The 22401-nt window shown below is 48.9% G+C and overlaps 1 protein-coding gene and 1 non-coding gene across 3 annotated transcripts in view; both read left to right on the top strand.

Moving 5' to 3' along the window:
- Positions 1–452: 452 nt before the first annotated feature.
- TRNAS-ACU (transfer RNA serine (anticodon ACU)) lies at positions 453–524 on the top strand. The gene has a single exon. It is a non-coding gene; the product is annotated as a tRNA-Ser (tRNA).
- A 9805-nt stretch (positions 525–10329) lies between these two features.
- Positions 10330–22401, top strand: part of LOC144110489 (pancreatic triacylglycerol lipase-like) — a 102743-nt gene continuing 90671 nt past the window's right edge. For both annotated transcript variants that reach the window (XM_077643425.1, XM_077643426.1), the window contains exon 1: positions 10330–10973. In XM_077643425.1, the coding sequence (XP_077499551.1) occupies positions 10871–10973 (103 nt within the window). In that variant the 5' untranslated portion in view covers positions 10330–10870. The remainder of the gene's footprint in view (positions 10974–22401) is intronic.

The following is a 22401-nucleotide window of genomic DNA, read 5'->3' on the forward strand; positions in this document are numbered from 1 at the left end:
CATGGTCGTGTGGGTATATATAGAACGGCTGTAGCGAGCGTGCAGCGGAGCTGCCATGGACGACCCTCAGGCGCTTAGCAAGCATGCTTGGTTTTCGCTGAATTCCAAGGTTAACCAAACTAAGCCAGTGCCAATTTTCTAACGGTATCGCGCGACCATCCACCCGCCGACCTGTCGGCGCCCCATAACGGCACGGAGCGACGAAGCAATCGAGAATAAGCGCATGTGTAGCGCAAGCGCTCAGCTTCGCTTGTTTCACCTCTTCTTGCCGTGATGAGGCGTTGACAGGCCGGCGGGTCGATCCATGGACATACGATACCATTAAAAAATTGGCGGGGTGCAGAAAGAACAGAATTCTCCAGCTGAGTACACTATTCTGCTTGCTAGCAGAGACTGCTGCGACACTATCGCAGCCACGCTGAATGCGGGGCATGCAGCGAAGCGTTTACCCCGCCGTGGTGGCTCAGTGGTTAGGGCGCTGGACTACTGATCCGGAGTTCCCGGGTTCGAACCCGACCGCGGCGGCTTCGTTTCGATGGAGGCGAAACGCTAAGGCAGCCGAGTGCTGTGCGATATCAGTGCACGTTAAAGATCCCCAGGTGGTCGAAATTATTCCGGAGCCCTCCACTACGGCACCTATTCTTCCTTTCTTCTTTCACTCCCTCCTTTATTCCTTCCCTTACGGCGCGGTTCAGGTGTCCAAAGATATATGAGACAGATGCTGCGCCATTTACTTTCCCCTAAAACCAATTATTATTATTATTAGCGAAGCGTTTAAGCGCGATCACGTTATCGCTAACGTCGATGCCGCGCCTCTGCCTGCGGTGTGGGAAAGAGGCATTTTCCCCCCTTTTTTCTTGTTTCCAGGTTGGCTTCCTCATTTTCTCGTGGGAATGAGAAATTAGCGAAGAGATCAGTCAAGCTGCTCGCTCTTCCTGCACGTTCTTCGCAAAAACGAAACTATACGCCTCCCTGATACGGTGCGCGGGCAGCGCTGTACGAGACGCGGTTGCTTTGAGGCTTTTCTTTCTTAATAATTGGTTTTTGGGGAAAGGAAATGGCGCAGTATCTGTCTCATATATAGTTGGACACCTGAACCGCGCCGCAAGGGAAGGGATAAGGGAGGGAGTGAAAGAAAGGAAGAAAGAGGTGCCGTAGTGGAGGGCTCCGGAATAATTTCGACCACCTGGGGATCTTTAACGTTCACTGACATCGCACAAAATTAACATGCAGAAAACCAAGGTAATGTTCAACAGCCTAGCAAGGGAACAACAGTTCACAATTGGCAGCGAGAGCCTAGAAATTGTGACGGAATACGTCTACTTAGGGCAGGTAGTGACAGCTGATCCGGATCATAAGAGGGAGATACCTAGAAGGATAAGAATGGGGTGGAGCGCATTTGGCAAATTCTCGCAGATCATGAGTGGCAGTTTACCAATTTCCCTCAAGAGGAAAGTGTACAACAGCATAATCTTACCGGTGCTCACCTACGGGGCAGAAACGTGGAGGCTAACGAAAAGAGTTCAGCTTAAGTTAAGGACAACGCAGCGAGCCATGGAAAGAAGCATAATGTCCGGGGCTGCTAAATGAGGGCGAAAGCCGAACATAGTGTCTGGTAGAAGATGGTTGTCTTCAAGGTATCGTGAGAGTCTGGTCTGGATAACGTGTTCCATCAGCTTCCCAACGCAGGACGTGAGAGAGATGGGACGGAGGTTGGCCAAGGTTGGTGGTTTGCCTGGCTTGGGGATGAGGACTAGATTGGCGCATTTCCACTCTTGAGGGATGGTACCGCTGGCCCAACATTCTTGAAAATAGTCGGTAAGAGCATGAATGGATGCGTCGTCTAGATTCCTGAGCATTTTATTTGAAATGCGGTCAGGACCGGCCACCGAAGTCGTCTTGAGGCGATTGAGTTCTGCTCGGACCTCCGCTAAAGTGATCGGAGCGTCTAGACAGAGATTTTCCGCGCCCTGATAGAAAGGGAGGTTGGTTGTTGGTTCAGGGCGGATGTAAGTATTTATAAGCTCTTGTTTAAGCTCGTCAGACGTGCCAGGATACTGGTGGAAGATTCGCTCGAGCTGTTGGCGTGTTTGGAGCTTGCCTCCTGCTGGGTCGAGTAAATGTCGAAGGAGGTTCCACGTCTTACGAGCGTTTGGAGTGTTGTTCATCTGGTCACATATGTTGTGCCAGCTCTGTCGAGTGAGTTCTATTGCATGAGACGTACACTAGACACGAAAGTCATCGTCGGCCTCGATGTTGCCAAGGCATTCTTCAACGTCCTCCATGAAGCGATTCTTCAACAACTTCAAGCTCTCGGTGTCGGACATCGCATGTATGCGTACATCCGAAACTTTCTCACCGACCGCACAGTGCAACTTAAAGCCGGCACGGGAGATCCTTCCATCATCTCTCCGGGAAACCGTGGCACGCCGCAAGGCGCCGTACTTTCGGCGATGCTTTTTAACGTCGCACTGATAGGCCTGCCGAAGCTACTGGCCGACATCCCCCACCTGCATCACAGCATTTATGCTGACGACCTCACACTTTGGATCACGCGCGGCAGTGACGGCCAGATTGAAGAGACTTTACAGACCGCGATCGAACGGATCGGAGATTATCTAAGTACAGTTGGCCTCACGTGCTCGGCGACAAAGTCCGAGTATATCATCATTCCTTCCCCGGAACGACGCCCTTCAAAGATACTTCCGGACATCAACCTCCAGGTGCAAGGAAACCCGATTCCTCGAACAGACAACATCAGGATCCTGGGCTTGCATCTACAGGCCAACGGCAGCAACAACATCACGATCCAACGCATCGACCAGTCGGTTGTGCAGATCGGACGCCTCCTTAAGCGAATCTCCAACAAGCATCATGGCATGCGAGAGTCCAACCTCCTGCGCCTCGTTCAAGCTTTCGTCTGCTCCCGCATCACCTACTCTGGACCCTACTTACGTCTCACTCGTGCCGAAAGCGAACGGCTAGACGCGTCACTTCGAAAAGCATACAAGACGGCCCTAGGTCTTCCCATGTCCACAGCTTCCCATAAGCTCATGGCTCTCGGAATCTCCAATACCGTGAGCGAACTGATCGAAGCAACCCTCACCGCCCAGTATGAGCGGCTCTCACTCACACACGCTGGCCGAGCGGTACTGCAGCAAGTTGGGATCTCCCCGCCGAGATCGGCCCCAAGTTACGCTGAACTTACATCGGAATATCGCCTAAATCTCCGCATTCCTCCCATTCCCAAACGGATGCACCCGGAACACCACGCCGAGAGACGGGCCGACCGGGCTCGTCAGTTCGAGAAACGCTTCAGCGGACGTCCGGACGTCACGTATGCGGACGCCTCTTACCATCCATCGAGGCCAGCGATGGTGGCGGTAGCTCTCGCCCCTCACCGCAGCTGGTACACAGTCTGCAGCATTCGCAATGCAGAAACAGTCACCGCAGCTGAGGAGGTTGCCATTGCGCTCGCGCTAGCCGACCCTAATACCAAAGTCGTCATCAGTGACTCTCAACAGGCTATTCGCAATTACGATGCTGGCCGTATCTCTTGCCAGGCGTTACACATTCTACGTTCTACAGCACCCTCTTCCACATCTCGCTTACTTCTTTGGGCTCCAGCCCACGAGTCGCTCAGCGGAAACGCCCAGGCACACACTCTCGCTCGAGATCTCAGCTGCCGAGCCGAGAGTATGATCAGCCACCCTGCTTCCGCTGACACTAATATCCCACGCGCTTCTCTACTCACCACTTACACGGACATACTCCAGCACTACCGACTCAAAAGGTGCACATATCCTCCCGCACACCGCGATCTAACAAGACGCGAGGCCGTCCAATGGCGCAAACTACAAACTGGCAGCTTCCCACACCCCCTCTTATACAGCAGGATCTTTCCGGAACAGATAGCCCCCATGTGTAAACACTGCTCAACTCCGGCCACACTCATACACATGGTGTGGACTTGTACACATTACAACACAGACAACGCAAACACCCCAGAGACGTGGGAGTCTCTCCTGTGTACTTCCAAGCCAGCAGACCAACGCTGGCTTATCCAGCGCGCGGTGGAGGCCGCGGCATCCCAAAGGATCCCCGCCGACCTCCTCTAAGTCAGCGCAACCGGTCCTTTGACTGGTCCCCTGTTTTTGGGCGCAATAAAAGAGTTTACCTACCTACCTACCATGGAAAGAAAAATGATAGGTGTAACGTTAAGAGACCTGAAGCGGGCAGAGTGGGTGAGGGAACAAACGGGGGTTAATGACATCCTAGTCGAAATCAAGAGAAAGAAATGGGCTTGGGCAGGGCATGTAATGCGAAGGCAAGATAACCGCTGGTCCTTAAGGGTAACGGAGTGGATTCCTAGAGGAAGTAAGCGGAGCAGGGGGCGGCAGAAGGTTAGGTGGGCGGATGAGATTAAGAAGTTTGCAGGCAAAGGGTGGATACAGCTGGCAAAGGATAGGGTTAATTGGAGAGACATGGGAGAGGCCTTCGCCCTGCAGTGGGTGTAGTAAGGCCGATGATGCCGATTATGATGATGATGATGATGATGATGATGATGACGAAGTCGAACATATGAGGTCGAGTCCATATCTCTATGGTTGTAGAGATCTGTTTTCAACTTTCCACACATACTTGGCGGAGTGGAGACTGGGTGCACTATGCAAGTTTTCCACGCACAGAGCGACGGATTGCAGAGCCATGCTCTCCGTCGCAATATTCTGCACAGGCGCTTAATGCAGCAAAAGGAAAGACCCATTGCGCCTTAAAGAGCGAATTTCTCGCCGAGTATTAGCCCTTTCTTGATGCAGTGCTTCATGTGTTTGGCGCGGCAAGATGATGCCCGTGTTATGTGGGTGACGACGGCCGACGCTTGAGACGAAAGCGGGGAAACACTTAGAAAAGGGCCCACAGTACGGGAACGGTACTCAGTTAGAACTTGTTGCTGGGATAGTCCCCAACTAGCCCAGTTACAGCTAGGCTAGTTACCAACTAGCCAAATGCATGTAGCCACTAGCCCAGCAACAAGTTTTAATTTAGTAGCCTCCTCTTTCCACGGGAATCTGATGGTAACCGCACTCCGGTTACGCATAACTCTGATCTCAACATATCCTATTATTCCAACAGTAACTTTTCATGTCCAGTATTCTTGCACAAAATATGGCATTTTTGAAAGCTGTAAGGTACACTTAATGATATAATGAAGGGAATAGTCCATTCTTCAGATGTGCAGCAAAATCTTTCTCAAGTTTTTTCCATACCTCGCATCGAGGAGTTAAGACTGCCATATAAGAGTGCCTTGTATGCCTTGAGGGCAGTCGACTGCTGTGGCCACGGACCGTGGATCTTTTGCTCTGTTAATGGGACTTGAGAGCGACTGGATTGAGTGACAAATTGTGACAGCGTTGTGCGCGTGTGTGTGTTATGCCTTTTCTCCTTTCTCTCTTCCTCCTTTTAGTCCCCTAATCCCTCTTCCCCAGTGCAGGGTAGCCAACCGGAACCCCTTTCTGGTTAATATCCCTGCCTTTCCCTCCTCCTCTTTATCTATCTAAGACTGCCATATAAAAGCAACGAGGAAAACTTTTGATGACAGTAAAAACGTTAATAGCAAAGGAATGCAAGCCTGCCGGAGGGAGATATGCGGCTGTATTGATTGTTATAGTGAAATCTTGAAAGAGATGAAAAAAATTGCGTTCATAAACTGGTTCGCGTTCGAAATTGCTGTTGTTCAGAATAGTTGGGTTTATGTTCCGGCTGCGGATTCCTGCGCCCTCAGGATACCCTCCTCATTCCACGGTAATCACTCTCCGGTTAACTATTTCTACGCCATCTTCATACCCTCCCGGTAACCATTCTCCGGTTGGGGATATCGTCCGCTCTCGCGATACCCTCCCCATTGCACGCTAACTTGCCTCCGGATGATTCCGCTGGTAACCACTGACTAGTTACGCGTTACTCCGCTCTCGTCACACCTCCCTATATACTCCTATCGTAACCATAATCCGGGTGGTTCCTTTGACACCGATTACACCGACTACTACTACTACTATTACACCGACGCAAAACCCTGTAACGGCCGCTTAACAGCTGTCACTATATAACTCGGCGCTAAATTGAGGAATAACAAGAACTCCAAAGTTTATCTTTGTTAGTTAGAAATCACGTGTACTTAAGATGGGGTGAGACAATTTTGTGAAAAATTGAATTTTTAGGCCTTGCACCCTGCTGATAGAGCATTTATTTTTCTTTCAGAAAATATTTCACACTTGCGTATTCGCTACTTTAGATATGCTTTTTCTCAACCGGTTTCGCTGTCGCGTCGAGCGAAAGGGTGCGAGTTTTCATTCACTTCAGCCGAATGTTTCTCAGAACAGCATTTCTTGAAGTTCGTGTACCTTTTTTTTTTCAAGAACTGTAATCCGTAAGCAAAATTTTTCAGTAATGTTAAGCAATGCTGATTACGTAACGGTTTCCAGAATCATTGTCCGAAGTTTCCTTGCATTTTGCTGACCAAAAAAGAAAGCACTTGTGGGTGGCAATTTCATTGCATCGAGAAAGAAAAACATAATAAATTTAGTTTTCGATCGAAGTGCATAAGTTAGGCACTAGTCGAGTAACGCTTTAGTTGCTACTGTCTTACAAAATTTCAGCACTCTGCAAATAGTAGCTGCTATGAAAAAAGTACATTCGTAGATAACAATAAAAATACCGAATGCTGATTCCTTGCAAATTTTATCATCATCATCATCATCAGCCTTACTACACCCACAGCAGGGCAAGCCTCTCCCATGTCTCTCCAATTAACCCTATCCTTTGCCAGCTGCATCCACCCTTTGCCTGCGAACTTCTTAATCTCATCCGCCCACCTAACCTTCTGCCGCCCCCTGCTCCGCTTACTTTCTCTTGGAATCCACTCCGTTACCCTTAAGGACCATCGGTTATCTTGCCTTCGCATTACATGCCCTGCCCAAGCCCATTTCTTTCTCTTTATTTCGACTAGGATGTCATTAACCCGTGTTTGTTCCCTCACCCATTCTGCCCGCTTCCGATCTCTTAACGTTACACCTATCATTTTTCTTTCCATGGCTCGCTGCGTTGTACTTAAGCTGAACTCTTTTCGTTAGCCTCCACGTTTCTGCCCCGTAGGTGAGTACCGGTAAGATTAAGCTGTTGTACACTTTCCTCTTGAGGGATATTGGTAAACTGCCACTCATGATCTGCGAGAATTTGCCATATGCGCTCCACCCCATTCTTATCCTTCTAGTTATCTCCCTCCCATGATCCGGATCAACTGTCACTACCTGCCCTAAGTAGACGTATTCCGTCACAATTTCTAGGCTCTCGCTGCCGATTGTGAACTGCTGTTCCCTTGCTAGGCTGTTGAACATTAGCTTGGTTTTCTGCATGTTAATTTTTAGACCCATCGATCTGCTCTGCCTGTCTAACTCATTGATCATGATTTGCAGTTCACCTCCTGAGTGACTCAGCAAGGCAATGTCATCCACAAATCGCAGATTATTTAGGTATTCTCCATTTATTCTTATTCCCAACTGTTCCCAATTCAGGCCTCGAAATACCTCCTGTAAACATGCGGTGAACAGCATTGGCGAGATCGTGTCTCCTTGCCTGACGCCCTTCCTTATTGGAATTTTATTGCTGACTTTATGGAGGACTATAGTAGCTGTGCAGTTGCTATATATATCTTCCAGTATTTTGACATAAGGCTCTTCTACCCCCTGATTACGCAATGCCTGTATGACTGCTGAGGTTTCCACTGAGTCGAATGCTTTCTCGTAATCAATGAAAGCTATATATAGAGGTTGGTTATATTCTGCGCATTTCTCTATCACCTGATTGATAGTGTGAATATGATCTATTGTGGAATATCCTTTACGAAAGCCTGCCTGATCATTTGGTTGATTAAAGTCTAACGTTGCCCTGACTCTATTAGCGATTACATTAGTAAATACTTTGTAGGCAACGGATAGTAAGCTGATCGGCCTGTAATTTTTCAAGTCCTTGGCGTCTCCCTTCTTATGAATTAAGATATTGTTTGCATTCTTCCAAGCTTCTGGTACAGTCGAGGTCATAAGGCATTGCGTATACAGGGTGGCTAGTTTTTCAAGCACGATGTCCGCTCCATCCTTCAACAGATCTGCTGTTACCTGATCCTCCCCAGCTGCTTTCCCCTTTTCATTGCTTCTAAGGCTTTCTTTACTTCATCTTTCGTTACTGGCGGAATGACGCAGTGCTGTGCACTGCTGTCTTTCTCATTAACGCTCTGATTACATTGGATACTGTACAGGTCTGTGTAGAACTCTTTGGCTACGTTAACTATCTTATCCATATTGCTAATGACATTGCCCTGCTTGTCTCTTAATGCATCCATCTGGTTTTTACCTATGCCTAGTTTCCTCTTCACTGTTTTTAGGCTACCTCCATTCTTTATAGCATGCTCGATTCTCTCCATATTAAACTTCCTTATGTCGGCTACCTTGCGCTTATTTATTAACTTTGATAGCTCCGTTAGTTCTATTCTATCGGTAGGGTTAGATGCCCTCATGTTTTGGCGCAAACGAGAAAACAGGAAGTGGACCTGGAAGAGCCCCAATGGTGAGATTAAAAATGAAATCGACTTCATACTATGCGCTAAACCTGGCATCATTCAGGATGTGGCCGTCCTCGGAAAGGTGCGTTGTAGCGACCACAGAATGGTAAGGTCTAGAATTAGCTTAGACTTGAAGAGGGAACGGAAGAAGCTAGTGAAGAAGAAGACAATTAACGAGTTAGCCATAAGAGGGAAAGCACAGGAGTTTACAAACAGCACTGTAAAACAGATATTCGGCTTTAACTGAGGAAGATGATCTTGATGTTCATTCAATGCACGATTATCTGACATCAATGATTACGGAGTGCGCAGTAGAAGTAGGCGGTAGGATAGTTCGAAAGAATACCGGGAAGCTATCTCAGGTAACGAAAGATCTGATTAAGAAGCGCCAAATTTTATAGCATTAGCTTTTATTATAAGTGCTGTAAGCCAACTTTCGAAAACAATTTTCATTGTCTCGCCCCATCTTAAAAATATGCTGACCATTACTGGGTGACAACCTCTTGACCTGCACTAGCCGAACTTCGCAAAGCGCATCGTCAGTTTTTAAAGCTTGGCAAAGGTTAGCTAAAACACCCTGCCTTTGCCTCCCCCCAGCGCTCTCATACGCGGCAGAAACTTTCCGGATAACGAGAAGGCCCCAGGCTACACAGCCTAAACTCGAGCCGTATGTCCTGAAGACTTCGGCCACGGCTGTACCTATTTTGGGCACGGCCCCAATGGTACGCCAAGCTAAGATATATTGTTTCTCGCTTACTGTAACTATATATTGTCACATGGTGTCCCCAAGCGACGCCTAAAGACAAGAAAGTTGAGGATTCACGCGTCGTGGGAGCTACTAGAATGCTACTTATGCAGTGCTGTACAACCTAGTTTTGAAAACTATCCTTAAAGTCTCACCCCACCTTTACTGACCTTTGCTGACCATTACTGGGTGACAGCCTCTAGACCTTTCACAAGCCTAGCTTCGCAGAGCGCATTGTCAGTTTTTAAAGCTTGGCAAAGGCTAGCCGAAGTCTCTAAAAATTCATTAATAAATTTCCTAGATTCCTCAATTTTTATTTGTGAGCATTTGAGATAAGTCTGGACAGTTTTTGCTCATGTTTGGATCTGCATCAAACTGGCTAATTCCCCTCCCCCCTCCCCTTCGTGGGTATATTCCATAGCTTCAAAGACAACAACAACAGCTGCTAGTGAACGGTGCATCGCCCCTTTGTTCCCTAACGACATCATCAATAAACGGTATAAATTTGACTTAATAACAACAGATTCGGTTGTTGTACCGAGGCAGTGCTCAAGGTTATGCTTCTGGTAACGTGCAACTTTATTCACTCTAAGTGGCTGTCTACAACAACACTTCAAAGTTATTAAGTTCACTCCGCTAGCCAGCACTTGTTCAAGCCCAGCAATATGGCTATACGAAATATCAAAATGTATCTCAAAGCTGCCTGCGTGCTAGTTAGTTGCCCTCAGGCGTCGAGCGTGCTTGGCGTGTGAGTAGCGTTTTATAGCTTCCTGGTTCGCCTTATGACTCAGCTGCTCTTTGAGTATCAAAGCCAGATCTTGTGGAGAGGAGAAAAAGCAACGGCACAGGGCGACCGAGTGTCTGGGAAGCGAAGGAGCTCCGCAGTGCGGAGAGGGGGCTGAGGTCCTCCTCCTCCACCGCCGGACCGGTCGCCGGCGCACCCCGTCTACAGCCGACCATCGCCCCTCTCAGATTCGCTTTCGCGCCAACCGCGTCGACTACCGCGCTCTTCCGCCGGACACCGCCGCCCGCGAACTTCGCCGGGTGATGTTCGACTGTGCCCGTTTCACCCGGTGCGTCGTCTTCCCAGCGCTGCACAGCCGCTCCTGCTGAGCCTCGTCGAGTGCCGTTCGACCCGCGGCCTCTCTCCAGGACTGACCCAGACGGCGGTCTCACATAGAGGGAGAGAGAGAAAGAGAGCCCCTGTTTCTCTGCTCGATCGCAAAAGCGTCTCGCATCGTCGACGCGGCTAAACGCATTCGCGCAGTGCGGAGAAGGCGACAGCGCGACGCTATCTTTGCCCATTTTTTTTTTTGCTCCCCAACTTCGGCTGCCGGAGGAACGGCGGGACGTTCCTGGATTGAACACGGTGTCTTTGTCTTCTTCCCAGCGGGTATTTTCTCCCTGAACCATAACCGCGATCTTATAGTGACCCGCGACACCAGCTGTTTCCCATCGGAAGAGTTCGTCTGTTTTGGAAGAGCCAGAAAAGGCAAGAATTAAGGAGCACCATGACGTGCCTAAGGAGTTTCGCTTGGATGGTCATCGCGGTCGCCGCCGTGGTCAAGGCGCAGAATGGCAGAGAGCTCGAGAAGCAAGTGGACTCCACTGATGGTGAGTTGGATTTCTGCTGAATCTTCCGTCCCGCCCTACTGTCTTTGTGTCTGAGTATGCTGCTTTCACTTTGTACGACATTCACCGCCAGGAGGTCAGCTCACCAACACTGAGGGCTAAGAGTCTTCGCGGCAGCCCTGGATAGAAGCTGTTCAATATTTCGCGCAGGAAAGCCAGTGACCAAGCATTTTAAACCGCCATCTGATTGTGGCGTGTTTTTTTGTTCTTTATTGGTTTCTAACTACTCTTTGATTAGCTGTATTAGAACGTGGTTCTGCGGCACGGAGAAGACAGCGGCAGACACTGTCGATCAAACCGTAAATGCTAAGCCTAATTTCCGGCAACTAATCGTGTCATAAAGACAGGCCCGCTTTTGCAGAAAACCAGACAGATCACTTTTCTTGTGGAAAAGCTTGGAAACAGCGCTCAGAACACGAGACAAAGAACAAGGTGACCAGAAACTATCGGTATTCTTTTAGAGCGCAGCATCTAGGCGGGCGTTCCGCGTCGTTGGCGTTGTCGGCGTAGCCGATCATCCAAGTAGCAGTAGTAGCAGGAATATACCAGAGGGTGGCTAGCAACGTAACACACCACCTGCCAGCGGTGGAAGGTGTCATGTGAATAGCTCAAATCTCGCATTGCCGACTGCCGTTATCGTCTGTCAATTTTTTTTTTCCCCTCATAGAATGAAGTACTTAATCCGTGGTTGGTTCGGCAAGCTTTCTGTCACCGAAAAACCTCTGGCTTCGCACTCAGACTTATGTAACACCGACCTAAGAAAGTATGCACAACGCCGACCATGCTCGCACATAGCTGCGTCGTTAGCGGGCACGCTCTTAGCTTCAAGCAATACACGACGGCACCTGCGCAATTCTTTTTATCGGCTCTCGCCAGTGTTCCGTCAAATTCAATGATCGATTACCCCCATGAAAACAGCAAAATCCTGCTTGTGAAATTGTGTTACGCTCACTGAACAAATATGCGACGGGCGCCGAGCGACAGAAATAGCGGCGGCGTCCAACATCTAGTGCCTGTCCTCTCGTATACAGGGGCTATTCCCTGCGCTTCTTTGACTTTCGCGTGACGCAATATCCGGCCCGGTGCTTTGCCACAGCGTAGGACATTAGTGCTGGCGCCACCGTACATCATGGGTCATTCATGTGTAGGGCGATGAAGTGGTTCACTATCCTGGAAAAAAATGCAACACGTTGCAGAATTTTCTCGGTTCTAGACGCAAAGCTTGCGGGCAGTTAGAGCCACGTAGACCTACAGGCGAGGTGCGCAAAAGTAAGGTGCCTCTAAAAGCATCAACTGTATTGTTATTTCCCTGTTTTGATTGTCTTCTGCTAAGGTATGTTCAAATGCTGTACAATAATTAAGTATACTGTGCAGTCACCAAAAAAATTTCTAAGGGATGCGTGTGCACTCAGGTAGAAATTTATTGCAGCAGCGAGTCACAGCCCAGTCGCCTTATAATGATATCATAGGGCACACATGTCACATAAATGTTCCCTCATACATACCCGCAGGCTTTTCATGCGATTCGCTTGCGTGACTGCACCGAAATAATTTTTTTCCCTGGTACAGCCGCATCCCGTAAACTTTTGCTGCCGACTATGCTTCTGGAGCCGGGTGCCGTCGAATGCGATTCTAGCCAGATTTAGACTCGAGCTGAAATAGCGGCTCCAGGATGTCGATATCGGACGAGCCTTAATACCAACTCGACATCGCACCCGTGAAGTCGACTAGAGTAGTACCATCTTCGGCTCGCGGATTCAGTTGACCGCTTGTGTAAGAGGTTTGTGGGACGGTGTGTTATCCGGTCCTTTTTGTTAAGCTGTGGAAACAGGCCGCGCAACATAAATGTTGAGAGTAGTTGGGTGCGCCTACAATTTATTGCACAATGTCCGCTTCCGTCCATTCAGCCATTCAGCGACGTCAGCAGAAATTATCGTTCGGAAAGCACAATCTTACATGTATGCGTACAGGTGGGACATAATGGATATCCGCGTATCCTGGGAAAACACACAGCACAGAAAGACCTTTAAGAATAACTGAGCCTTCTCTGGTAGCAGTGCTGGCAAAGTGGTCCACAATTGTTTTCAACTGGTCACATGGTTACTGCATGATAATACATCACGAAGTCGTGAGCTTCACTTAAAACGTTTGCTCAACGTATCGGTCTTCGTAGTGCCATATTTTTTTTTAATTGGTTTTTGGGGGAAAGGAAATGGCGCAGTATCTGTCTCATATATCGTTGGACACCTGAACCACGCCGTAAGGGAACGGATAAATGAGGGAGTGAAAGAAGAAAGGAAGAGAGAGGTACCGTAGTGGAGGGCTCCGGAATAATTTCGACCACCTGGGGATCTTTAACGTGCACTGACATCGCACAGCACACGGGCGCCTTAGCGTTTTTCCTCCATAAAAACGCAGCCGCCGCGGTCGGGTTCGAACCCGGGAACTCCGGATCAGTAGTCGAGCGCCCTAACCACTGAGCCACCGCGGCGGGGTCGTATTGCCCAAAACCGACTACGGACTGAATGAACGCAGCACAAAGGAAACGTTTCTTGTACCCGTATTCATTCTTAACTCCGCACTCACCATAGTAGGAGGGAACGACTAACCGTATTGGAGGATAACAGCGAACACCTCCTCAAATAAAACTTTCAAACCCCCCCTGTTTGTGCTATTTGTACTTCGTGCGTCGCCCTTTATGTGCAGCCATACCCAACAATTCTGGACAAAAGAATTTTTGAGCGCAAACCAGTTTGTGAATGCAACGCTTTAATATATTGTAAGATTTCACTGTAACAATCAATATGTGCGCAAATCTCCCGTCGGCAGGCTTGCTTCTTTTGCTATTAGCCTTTTTGCTATGGTCAAAAGCGTTCCCCATTGGATTTCTATGGCAGTCTTAAATACTCGATGCGAGCTATGGAAGCAATTTAAAAGAAAAATGAAAACGGAAGAATGGACCATTACCTTCAATATTTCTGTAACAGTGCCTTAAAGTTTTGTAATATTCAAAATTTTTGCCCAAGAATGTTGGACACGGTGGAATCGTGCAGTCCCTTCAACTCACCCACATACCCGTCTATTGCGGTTTTGGCCATGCTGTGTTATTCGTTATGACTCCGGAAAATGCCACAACTATTCCTTCACACCCGCCGCAGAGGCTCAGTGGTTAGGGCGCTCGACTACTGATCCGGAGCACTCGGGTTCGAACCCGACCGCGGCGGCCGCGTTTCGACGGAGGCGAAGCGTAAAAAGCGCCCGTGTTATGTGCGATGTCAGTGCACGTTAAAGATCCCCGGGTGGTCGAAATTATTCCGGAGCCCTGCACTGCGGCACCTCTTTCTTCCTTTCTTCTTTCGCTCCCTCCTTTATTCCTTCCCTTAACGGCGCGGTTCAGGTGTCCATCGAGATATGTGAGACAGTTAACGCGTCAATTCCTTCCCTCAAAAACAACAACAAAACAATTTTCAATTTCAATTCCTTTATTTCGGCGACGACACCTAACAGCATCAGCTCGCAACACTTGGCAGCCGTACAGTCCCTGCCACTAAAAACACTTCACCTTCGCGACTGTGAGCTCACTCTCGCTCTTTACGTGTTGCTAGTTACAGCCGCTGTGCTCGCCTCGAGGAATGGCCTGTGTGTTCGCGCAAACACTTCAACGTGATCTGCCGCCGTGAGGAGATTCACGCGCCACCTACACAGGGACAGGCGCGAGCACTCCACCGCGTCTATTGTGTCAGTATAACTTTTCTTTCTTCGCCAAGGACACAGCGGCCTCGGGAGAGACGTGTCGTGCCTGCTAGCCAGGTTCGTTCAGGACGACCCCCTGTGGAGCTTCAAACGTAAGGCGAGGACGTTGCCCAAAACTGAGCATCTCGAGGGCTTCCGTTACCGGACCTCTATAGAGAAGCCAGGACCGCTTGGGTGGCACGATCATAACGTCGGTGTATCTTCTTCAGAGCGGGACAAAACTTCACTTAGTGAGCGCTATCAAAATATATTTCTCAAGTCTGGATGTTTCCATGGGTGTGCGTAAATTCTTCAGCTGCAGTGAGTACGACCATTATTTCTATGTGACCGTCTCCTACAACGATTTGTACGAACCGCTCTGCCTTCAGGAACATGCAACAACGTCTTATGGTGCATATCTAGTCAAATAAACACGCGTCATAGTGCACATTTAGATCAAAACTGTAAACAACCTCTGCGCGAAGAGCGAAATACATGGGAAGTATTTGCGCGCAGGGAGCTCGAAGGTGATTTAGACGACGTTAGCAGCATGGAACCCTGAACAACACACCAATAACTCTTGAAAAGGTGACATTGTGGGAATAGAGTCAATAATTTCTGGCTTCTAGTGGGTATTATACGCTGCTAAACGTATGCTTTATTGAAAAAAAAACAGTAAAGACATCACGTGGTCTTTGGAGGAGATGTCGGCCTTCAAGAGTTGTTGGAATGACTTTGCTGTAGCGATTTGAACCGATGAACAGCTGAGAATCATGCTACTGATAGTCACGACATGTAGTCTGTACTTGCTTAGCATCGGTAGGTTAGCTAAAGTTTAAAGCAAAAGAGAAGGAAGCCATTTTTTTTTCGCTTTAACCCTGGCCGGCGACACGCCAATCCCGAACACACCAACCGGTTCCCCAAAATCCGTAAATTTCCAGAATGTTCAGTGTAACGTCATATTACTCTAGGGGCCGACACTTTCGCTACATACTATAGAAAAATAAAACGCAACTTCATGCCTTATAAAGGCATTAATTAAAGTATAGGTACTTTTCCTTGGAGCAGTGTTCAAAAAATTCTCGCAGGCATATTTTTTTTTGTCTTTTTTGTGCCTGTGACGCACTTGACATGTGGTAATGCTGGTTTGCTTGGGAAACAAAACGTGAAAAAGTTAGATTCAAGCCGAAGAAACGCCACATGACCCTCGGGCACCTGATCAGCGGACAGCGAAAATAATAGGGACAGTGCAGATGGATAACTTTAAATTCCCAGCTCAGGACTGAGCCTTAAAAAGCGGGATTAGTCAGGTAGGGCAACGCGGGGCAGTGGGAATAAATAAGGGTCGTATACCAGTAAGCACAAGCAAAACTCATCGCCCGAGGTTGCGAACACAAAGAACCGAAATCAGATAACTACTTGAGCTCAATTGTCTTATTGTCTGTGAAGCGGGAAAAAAACCAGTTCACGGACTTTCAAGTAAAAAGAAGTATACGACGATTCGCTTGTTACACTCCTCTATAGACCGAACAAATCTATTCACTCATCAAGGTCATCGATGTGCTTCTGGCTAACTTTCTAGGCAACGAAAGTGATGCCCTCATCGTCTGCGAACTCAATGTCTTGAACCCCGCTGCCGTTTATTCAACAGTTTAGTTCTTGGTATTGTGACCTAATTTCTCCGCAGTTAATCACTTACGTAACGTGAATATCTCGATTCTGCACGCCCAAATGAAGATTGATTGAGGCCATAGACATGAGCGCGGAAAGGAGCGGCCTGTGCGGTACGCCCATGAAGCGGGGAAAACGAGACCATTCGAGTATTCTGTTCAATACAAAGCAAACGAAGACGGTATCTTCACGCGAAGGTCGATACCGAGCGATTCGCTTCTCCCTATTAGCGCGAACTGAGGCAAATAGTCGTGAACGGCCTTCGCAACGATTACGGCGATTCGGAGCCGCCCGGCCGAGCCCCCAGCGGCCGACCGAGTGTGGGACCAATGTCCTTCACAACAGTGCCCCCCCCCCCCCCCATCCCCCCAGGCGGCGCAAAGCCTTCGGTGTGTGCTTGCGTGATGGCGGTGCGTACTGCAGACAAAGCAACATGGTGATTCTTGGCCGGCCCCCCTACACTGTTTTCCCAGAACACACCTGCTCCACTTGAGGAAACGGCATCTCACGCATACTCACCTGTGAGGAATGAACTTAAAGGCTAACGGATAGGCTCGAAATCAAATTGAGAGCTATGGCAAGAAAAATGCCAGGGGCAACGTCGGTACACAGGAAGGCAGCTGTGGTGTCTGTGCGCGCCGCTGATAAGGCACTCTGCGAAGTTCGTATTCGATGTTAGGGTATTGTTTCGACGATTCTAGCATGACCGCTTGCCGATAGGCGCGGTTCAGGTAGATCTTTGAAAAATGTACGCCTCCAGAAAGCGCTGCAAACAAGTCATCGAGCTTAGGCAAGGGGTACCGTGTGATGTCAAGACTGGGATTCACCGTAGTTTTCAAATCGCCGCAAAGGCGTATGCCTCCATGGTTTCTTGAAGTAGTTTTCCAGAGCTACATAAACGACAGTGACACAGAAAGAAGTGCACGGGACGGGCACAGTGATTACACAGGTTGATTACCATTGATTACAGGTACCACAGGAGTTGCATAGTTTGACGTGGGGACTAGTGTTATGATGCCAATTTTTTTCATCTTGGACAACTCAGACTCCACATCTTTTTGCAAAGCTAATGGAACGTTTTTTGCTTAGATAAATTTAGACTTATGATCCAGTCTGGAGTATAGTTCTGCATTTTCCCCTGTAATAGTGCCCAGCTCATCTTTGAAAACGGAGTCATACTTCTCGAGCACAGCGTGCAGCCTATCTTCCAATCGACCAGAAATGAAAATATCTGACCTTGGCATAAGGTGAACACTCCAGATCTTGTTCCAGTTCAGTCGAACGGCGTGAAGCCACTCCCGGCCCAGCAGTGAAGAACCCTCCTGGTCGGCCACGTAGAGAGGAAGGCTCGCCGCGTTTGCGCCGTGTCGCACGTTCACTGTCAAGACGCTTCGTGGCTGGACCAGGGCTCCCGTGTAGGTGCGAAGCTTGACGGTAGTTGGCTCGAGGCTAGCCGCTGGAAGAAGTCTGCGATATTGCTTAAAAGGCGTAACTAATACAGCGGCACCAGTGTCTAGCTCCATGCTGACAACAACATCGTTCACGGTCATCTGTACCATTATAGGTTCAGTTTTTGATGAAGACACGCCCTTTAAAGCCACTGTTACTGGCTGCCCGTCGACCTTTAGCGTTTTCACCTTGTCCTCGGCTGGCCTTTTCTTATGCGATGTACCCCCAGCGCTATGGCACACCTTTTGAATGTGCTCCTTCCGGCTACACCGGTAGCACTTGCTGCCTACGTGGGGACATCCTCGGTTTGTGTGCTTCTGCGAGCCGCAGCGGAAACACCTCCTGCCTGGTATCCGATGCAGCCTGCACGTTACGGATGGAAGTAAGCACTGGCACATAAGTGCGAGCTTCAGCAGTGCTTTTTGTTGCAGCTTCCATGGCCACAGCGCGCACAGCTGCTTTCTGAAACGTGAGCTTGCTATCTTCTGCGAGTAGCACGCGCTGCATGTCCTCTCTTAGCAGACCGCACGTGAAGCGTCCAGGGTGCTTCCAAAATCACATGACCGGGAGAGCTTCCGAAGCTAGGCGACGTAATCAGATATCGACTCGCCTTCGTGCTGTTGTCGCTTGTGGAACTTGGCCCGCTCACCGATGACCGAAGGCTTGGGAGACAGGTGTTCCAGGTGGGTCTTTTTCAGAAACCCCAGGCTCTTCGTAGACGGCTACTCCGGGGCTAGCAACGATTTCAGACGACCGCAGGTTCTAGGACCTAGAATGTTCACAAATGCGTGCACCTTGTCACCTTCAGGAACGATGTTAACCTTTCTTCGTATGCCGCCCAGTCACTGGCGGATGCATCGAACGGTTCCATTTGGCCCGGTTGGCCAGCGAACTGCATCGAAGCCGCAGCAGCTTCGATCACGATATCACTCAGCGCATCAGTAGCACTCTTCAAAACGCCCAATTTCAGCAGAGTTGAATGCAGGCAGCACTTGCATTTCTTCACGATGGGCGATGCTTCGTAATCCCATGCTCGTCGCCAGTTACGTGTTCGACAGCCGTGGCAAGGAGGAGACAGGTTCCCGACCAAAACGACGTTTATTGTTCCATGCTTATGGGTCCGTGGCTCGGACCGAACAGCGACCGCTCGCAGGCGATGCTCGGCTTTCAACCGTCCTCTGGCGCATGCGCACTTCGCGGAGTGCCTTATCAGCGGCGCGCGCAGACACCACAACGGGAATGAAGGTTGGTGAGCAAACGCAAGTTGATGGTATCCTAGATGAAATCAAGGAAATGAGCATGGGCAGGACATGTATGGCGAAGCTAGCAGATAATCTATGACACTCTGGGGCAACGGAGTCGATTCTGTCAGAAGGCAAGCGTAGCAGAAGGCGGCGGAGAGTCAGGTAGCCAAACGTGATTGGGAAGTTTGCGGGGATGAGGTGACCACTGCTGGCGTCGGAAAGGGTTAAGTAAATCAATGAGAGAAGCTTCTGTCCGGCAGTCGATGCAGCTGCGCTGACAATGTTGATGATATCAGGAGACAAATCCGTCTACTTAGGAGGACTCTCATGGGCGAATCGGTTCTTGTTCTCGATTGAAAGTGCACTAAGTCGAACGACATGAAATACTACAGATAAGCTCACACTACCAACTGTTTATTCGACCGATCATGACGCATATGTTTATACGTGTAAGAAATCGCTTCACACGACTCATATCCGCTGGGCCATGAACTCAACCAGCCATACGATAACATTCGGATCCATATATCATAAAAACAAGACACCCGTAGATGACGTTAGATTTTGCGCATGTCGTCTACCGGTGCCTCGTTTTGTTGATACGTGGACCTATATGTAATCGTATGGCTGGCTGGGTTCATGGCTCCGTGGAGATGAATAATGTGAAGTGATTTCTGACATGCATAAACATGCGTCCTGCTCGGCTGAGTAAACAGTTGGTAGTGTGCGCCTGTACATTGCCTTCTTGTCTTTCTAGCGCTCTTTCAGTCAAGGCCTCAACTACTCCGCGCGCATATGTAGATGGGGGCAGTCATGTCTGCTGTCGTCTGCGCCTGTATATGGACTCATAGAGAGACAACAAGAGGGCTGCAGCCACTGCATGAAGAAAGGCGCCGTTGTTGCTAACACTAGAACTCCAGTTCCACTGTGCAGATTGCTACGCGTCCCCTGCAGACGGCAGCAGTTTTACCGGCTGCCACTTTGCGTCACTCATGCAGACATGTGAACGCGCTTTGAAGATTATACAAATCGCCTCGAAGGAGCGTTTAGACATCCTCCTTGCGTTTTCTTGCAGTGAATAATTCATATTTCGCCTTTCTTCTCCTTTTCACCAAACCTTCAAGTAAGCTATAGATGCGCGGAATTTCACACTCCTTCGGTTCTTCCTCGCTTAAAAGATTCTGCAATCCCTGTCTCTTTAGCTTTATGCGTTGCAAACGAAGGACATGAGACGGTGCATGGCGCGGTGAGATTACACAGCAATAGTAATGTCTCATGCCGTGATCAAAACATCCTTTTATTGGACTCGTATTTGAACCCCCTTTTCCTTGATGCACGTCGAAAATTTCAGCAGCTAAAAAAAAGAGACAGTTCCTGTCCCGAAGCAGAGCAAAAAATTCCTTTTCGTCATATTTTACTCCTCAGGTTCTCTGAAAAGAAGAAAATTTCCCGAATGCCTGCAGCATCACTGCACCGCAACTCAGTCCGGTGCCCAACTTCTAGGCAGACAGGGATTAAGGATTGAGGGAGAGAAAAACTTTCGGTGTTATTTTCCAGGGCGCTACGCTTGTATATCGAATATACCATAAATGTGTTCCACCAGAAGGTGGCAAACAATGGGTTGTCCGGCTAGGGTGTGACCGGTATGCGTGGGCCGGTATCACTCAAAGCACGAATATACGCTTGTATGAGAGTAAAAAGCAAGTAAAAAGTCCTTTAACACACTTCGTTTTAGAAAGGGAGTGTGTTAAAGGACATATTATCCCCTTATTACTCCTTTGTGTTTATAGAGTGCACGGTAAACAATTAGGTGAGCACGAAGCACTGAGAACGTCTCAAAAGCGTCGCTGCACACCCAAGCAGGACTAGACAGTGTGCGCGTTAAAGCATCTTGGAATACTGCTCTTGCCAAGGAGTCAGGTGTGGAAGACACAACGTGCAGACAATTAGAACAACCTTGAAGCGAAACAATGTGGCCTTGGCAGACGGCGCATCTACGAGCTCAGAGGCAGCCACGAATCAAGCGGGTTTAGCGATGTGGGCAGTATTCATGTACCTTTCTACCGACTCACGACCGGGCACTTGCAAAACGTCACTCGGCAGAATGTTTTTTTTTTCGTCGGGTCTTGACACTTCTGGCGCATTTCGTAGACGTCACACAAGTCTGTTCTTTTCTCATCCGTCAAGGAATACTTGGTGTGAAGGCTAATAAATGCACGGACACAAGGAACGCAAAGTTGACAGCGAAAATCCGCGCCACAGCGATCGCGGGATTTTGACGTCAACTTCCATTATGTTTAGTTTCCTTACGACTGACAGCTTCCATTACCATATACAGCTGCGCTAAAAACACGGAGACATCTCGTAGTAGCATAATCTCACGAAGAAACGCCGTCATCAACTCTCTCACAGTAGTCACTATCCTTATTATTATCCGAGTCTGAAGCACTACTAGGCAGTGGCCTCTTCTAGGGATACTGTCGCACGTTAGTTGCAACCATCATATACCTGTGGACTTATTACTCGCCCGACGCTATGGCTCAGTAGTAGGGCGCCTCGACTGCTGAGCCTTAAGGCGCGGGTTCGATCCCGGTGACTGCGGCCGCCTTCCAATGGAGGCGAACCGCAAGACGTCTGTGTACTGTGCGATGTCAGTGCACCTTAAAGAACCCCAGGGGCCTAATTAACCCGCAGTTCCACTACCGCGTCCATCGCAGCCCATGTCACTTTGGGACGTTAAACCCCATATACGATACCTTTTTATAGCATATCAAATTACACAATACTGTAGCTGACCGTATCCCACCGTACCGTACCGTATCCTACCACACCGTACCGTACCTTACCGTATCTTACCGTATTGTACCGTATCGTACCTTACCGTACCTTACCTTACCTTACCTTGCCATACCATACCATACCATACCATACCATACCATACCATACCATACCATACCATACCATACCGTACCGTACCGTAACGTACCGTACCGTACCGAACCGCACCGTACCCTACAAATCTTCTCTTCCGCCTTTATCCAGACTGTCACTGGTGCACCAGTGGTTGTCTGCTTTGGTGGGAGCAGTGAAAGATATTGACTAGCGCAAACACAGACAAGGACCAAAGCAAGGGTAAGAGACAGGACACACCCCGGACACGCCCAAATGAAAGCCTTAGCATTTACTGTCTGCTTTGATGGCCCGTGTGCAGTCCAATTAAGTTCGGTCACTGCCTTGTTCTTAGTATCCTTTCAAGCTTCCACGCAGATCCTACTAACCATGTTCTCGCCACGAGGTGTGCGAAAACGCGGGTA

Source organism: Amblyomma americanum, chromosome 11, assembly GCF_052857255.1.
Source record: "Amblyomma americanum isolate KBUSLIRL-KWMA chromosome 11, ASM5285725v1, whole genome shotgun sequence".
Lineage (NCBI taxonomy): Eukaryota > Metazoa > Arthropoda > Arachnida > Ixodida > Ixodidae > Amblyomma > Amblyomma americanum.